At 35.7% G+C, this 3722-nt stretch overlaps 1 protein-coding gene across 1 annotated transcript in view; it reads left to right on the top strand.

Moving 5' to 3' along the window:
* The first annotated feature begins 1126 nt into the window (after window positions 1–1126).
* Window positions 1127–3722, top strand: part of LOC105623695 (ribosomal protein S6 kinase alpha-5-like) — a 29690-nt gene continuing 27094 nt past the window's right edge. Inside the window, exon 1 of the mRNA XM_012205077.1 lies at window positions 1127–1742. Within this exon, the coding sequence (XP_012060467.1) occupies window positions 1127–1742 (616 nt within the window). The remainder of the gene's footprint in view (window positions 1743–3722) is intronic.

Here is a 3722-nt window from a genome sequence, read left to right as displayed (position 1 = left end):
TCGATCTCGGAATTGTTCAACAACAATGTATCCGTGATCGACATCCTCGTCGAGAAACGCGGCTAGAGACAGCATCCGATGAGAACTTGTAGCTGTCGTTTATGCCTAAAACTCCGAGGATACGACATTGGTCAGAGATGTACTACATTCCGATGTCAGGCCGATAAAAGTGCGCGTGTGGTGAATCAACACATTGCGATCGCGCACGATTAGGCTCACAGTCGACGTTCCCTAAATGTTCCGGAACACGCGACTTCTCGTCAGCTAGCTCGTCAACCGCGACGACGTTCTCGACCGAACGATACTCCTGAAGAAAACGAGGCGAGATATTCGCGAATCTGGTCAAGGCCCCCCCAGCATTCGACAACGATCGTGCGAACAGTCGACTGCGAGCGTGTCGTCCGCGCCGCATGCTGCGTGCGTGGTTCCTAAGTGTGTCAGTAGGATAACCGACGACGTTTACGTTTAACTGACGCTTCTGCCGGATCATCACGAGCTACGACGTTCGTTTCCGTGCAAACAATTAAGTACAGTGTCTACGGTGCGACTATAAGCTATTGATGTTTACGTAAAGATCACCTGCGATATCGATGTTTGCTGAGATAAATTACAGTTGTTTTTTTCAACTGATTAGTGCACGAGTCCCGAGAGAAGGATTTGAGTTCAGTCAAAGTGCAACATGTAAACTGTACTCGTACATGATTAATAATACATTTTTGAATATGAAGTAGTAGAAACCGACTGTGTCGCGATCGCGCTAGAATCGAAAACGCAGATACAAGTTAATAAAAAAAAATCTATCAGAAATCAAAGCCGATTGATACGAGACAATAATTATCGAGTTATCTCTTAAGAGTTTTTCCAAAAGATCATTATTACAATCGCGATCAGTAATTATTCACCGAGAAGCAGAAGAAAATTTTCAACTGGAGCAACTGCTTGTTGTTACAATACAATAAGAAACGGGATCGTGAAAAGTTCGACTTGCACATGTCGATCGCCGATCTACCGTCCCCTGCCTCTTTCTTTCTGCTTCTTTTTTATCTTTATTCCTACTGACATTGCTTGCGCCGCGACGACAGTGACGTACGCGGCATAAATCGTACCCCGAGTCCGCAATTTCGCGATGGAAGAAGATGAGAGTTCGGTGCAGACGAACGACAGTGTCTCGATCCCATCGAAAAAGGAAAGCGGTTATTTCGAGGAAAACTGCGGTGACCTCAGTGATGTCATCTTCAGTAATTATAATCATTATGGGGCGCTCCTCAGCGTCGATACCGCTGGTATTTTGATCATTAACGAGACCAGACGATCGGATCACTGGGAGGAGAGCAGGCAAGGATCCTCCTTTTCTTCTGGTCTTGTTGAGGATATAAACGATCTTGACGTTAACGACTCTGACGAGGCTAAAGACGACATCATCATCATCAAACATCCTGAAGAAACCAAACGTGATGTAAGCGAAACATCCGAGATAGTTCACAGTCCTGAAGGCCCCAAGGAATTTGTTTATACCCACGAGGACTCCTCGGCAGTTCTTTGTATTCCCGAAAATTACGAGAAAAACATTGACTCTCAGGTACCGGTCTGCATTCACAAGAACTCAAAAGCAGTCGTTTATATTCACAAGAGCCCTGAAATAATCGATTGTACCAAGGATTCGACAAATGTTGAGTGTGCTACCAGTCCTTCTACCATTGTTGAAAATTGGAATGATGCGGAAATATCTGTTTGTGACACAGGTAAAACCATCTCTGTCATCGATGATAATGATGTTACATCATCATCGTATCTTCGGATCTTTTTGTTCTCGCACAAGAAATCATGTCTTCATTATTCATACTTTGCTCATCCGATGATTAGTTCTTCGGTGTCTCAAGCTTATTTATCATCATCCCTCGATAGTTCGAAAACAATCGTCTTTCGTATCAAGTATCATATTTTGCGTACTCATCGTTAAACTGAAAAACAGATACGAGAAATTGAAACGTAAAGGAAAAGCAATGTGTAGCATTTTTAAAACGCGGAATTTATGCCGACCAGCGCAGAATGTTTACTGTGCATGATATTTAGCAATGGCTTCAACAGATCGTAAATACATACAGTGAGAGCAAAAAGTATTTGTACAAGGGAATTTGTTATAAGTCTTATTTGTAGAAAATTAACATTAATTAGCAATTTTATACAATGAGTACATTCTGTTCTAACATAAACAAACGAGCTTCGCATGTATTCCTGATTTTAGAAGCTAACTTTCTCGTCTATATGAATATTTTTTGAGCATTCAAACAATGTAATTTTTAATTTTCAGATGATATATTTTGTATAATTAATACACATCTTTTTGATATATATAATTTTAAGAAACATACAGTTCATTTTATTCTTAATTAATAAATTGTTAATTATCCAACAAGAAATGATTGTCTAAAAATGAAATTGACGTCAAATTGATGTCAAATCATCGTATTTATATTGATTCGAGATATATTTATATCAATTCGATGACTCATTTCTCGCTGGATAATATTATATTTATTTTTTAAAAGTAAAGTTTTTTTTTTAAAAAAGATTTTCTCTGTACGAATACTTTTTGCATTCACTGTATGTATAAAGTACAGGCTTCTTAAAACCCATTAGATATCGATCTGATTGTTTAATATTTCTTTATTCGTTACTGGGTTGCGGCACAGCATTTGCAACGCTGGTAATCGTAAAAATTCATAATTTGTAATATGTATTTGTGATATGTATTGTATTAATTTATCGCAGACACGATTTGGTTCCTTGAAGAAATAGATATGTTCTCTTTACTTATTCTTTTGACACTAAAATGACGAAAATGAGAATTTGATTATTCCTTTTAAATTATTCTTTTTAAATTGTGTAGAATTTTGTAATGAGATAATTCTTAATACAGTAACATATTAATACATTGACATGTAAAATATTTTTTAATAAATTTAAATTGATAAATTTAAGTCTGTGCCTTAATGATGTATATTCTTTATATTTCTAGAAATGAAATCTCATTCCAAAAGAATGAAAACTACTATTATCATGAAAAAGAGTTTATATATTTATATATATATTTTTTGATAGTGGCAATATTTTCACTCTTTTGGAGTGAGATTTTAGTCCAAGAAATTTAGAGAGTACGGCGAGTCATTATAATGATATATAATAAATGAAAAATCATTAAATGGATTTTCATAACTTAAAAATTCAGACGGCTTAAATTTTTAAGACCATTAAAACTTTAGACAATCCCTATCTGTTAAATATTCGAGAGTTTTGAGTAAAAACTGGCAGTTTATTAAATTATAAATTTTTGACTTACACATTTTTACGTTGTATTGTGAAAATTTATTTCCTTGTCGCAGATAATTCATTTGATACGATTAACTTTATGAAAGGAGAGAGAAAAAAATTTTTATGACAAGTAAAATAAAAAAAGATAAAAAGAAAGAAAAAAGTAAAGAAAAACAAAAATATTCTTTTAACAATGATCTTCCAGTTCATTGTTAAAGATCTTTCATGGCAGTCCTCATATTTTGACCAAAGTGAGCTAAAATTTCTCCAAAATTCTCATAAATCCATATGTATGGCCTAGTATATGGCCTTCATATTATTAGCCTCAATTTTATTAATGACAGGTGTGTGTGTGTGTGTGTGTGTGTGTGTGTGTGTGTGTGTGTGTGTGTGTGTGTGTGTGTGTGTGT

The sequence above is a fragment of the Atta cephalotes genome (genome assembly GCF_000143395.1).
Source record: "Atta cephalotes unplaced genomic scaffold scaffold00062, whole genome shotgun sequence".
In the NCBI taxonomy this organism is placed as follows: Eukaryota; Metazoa; Arthropoda; class Insecta; order Hymenoptera; family Formicidae; genus Atta; species Atta cephalotes.
This window is presented reverse-complemented; position numbering and strand designations above follow the sequence as displayed.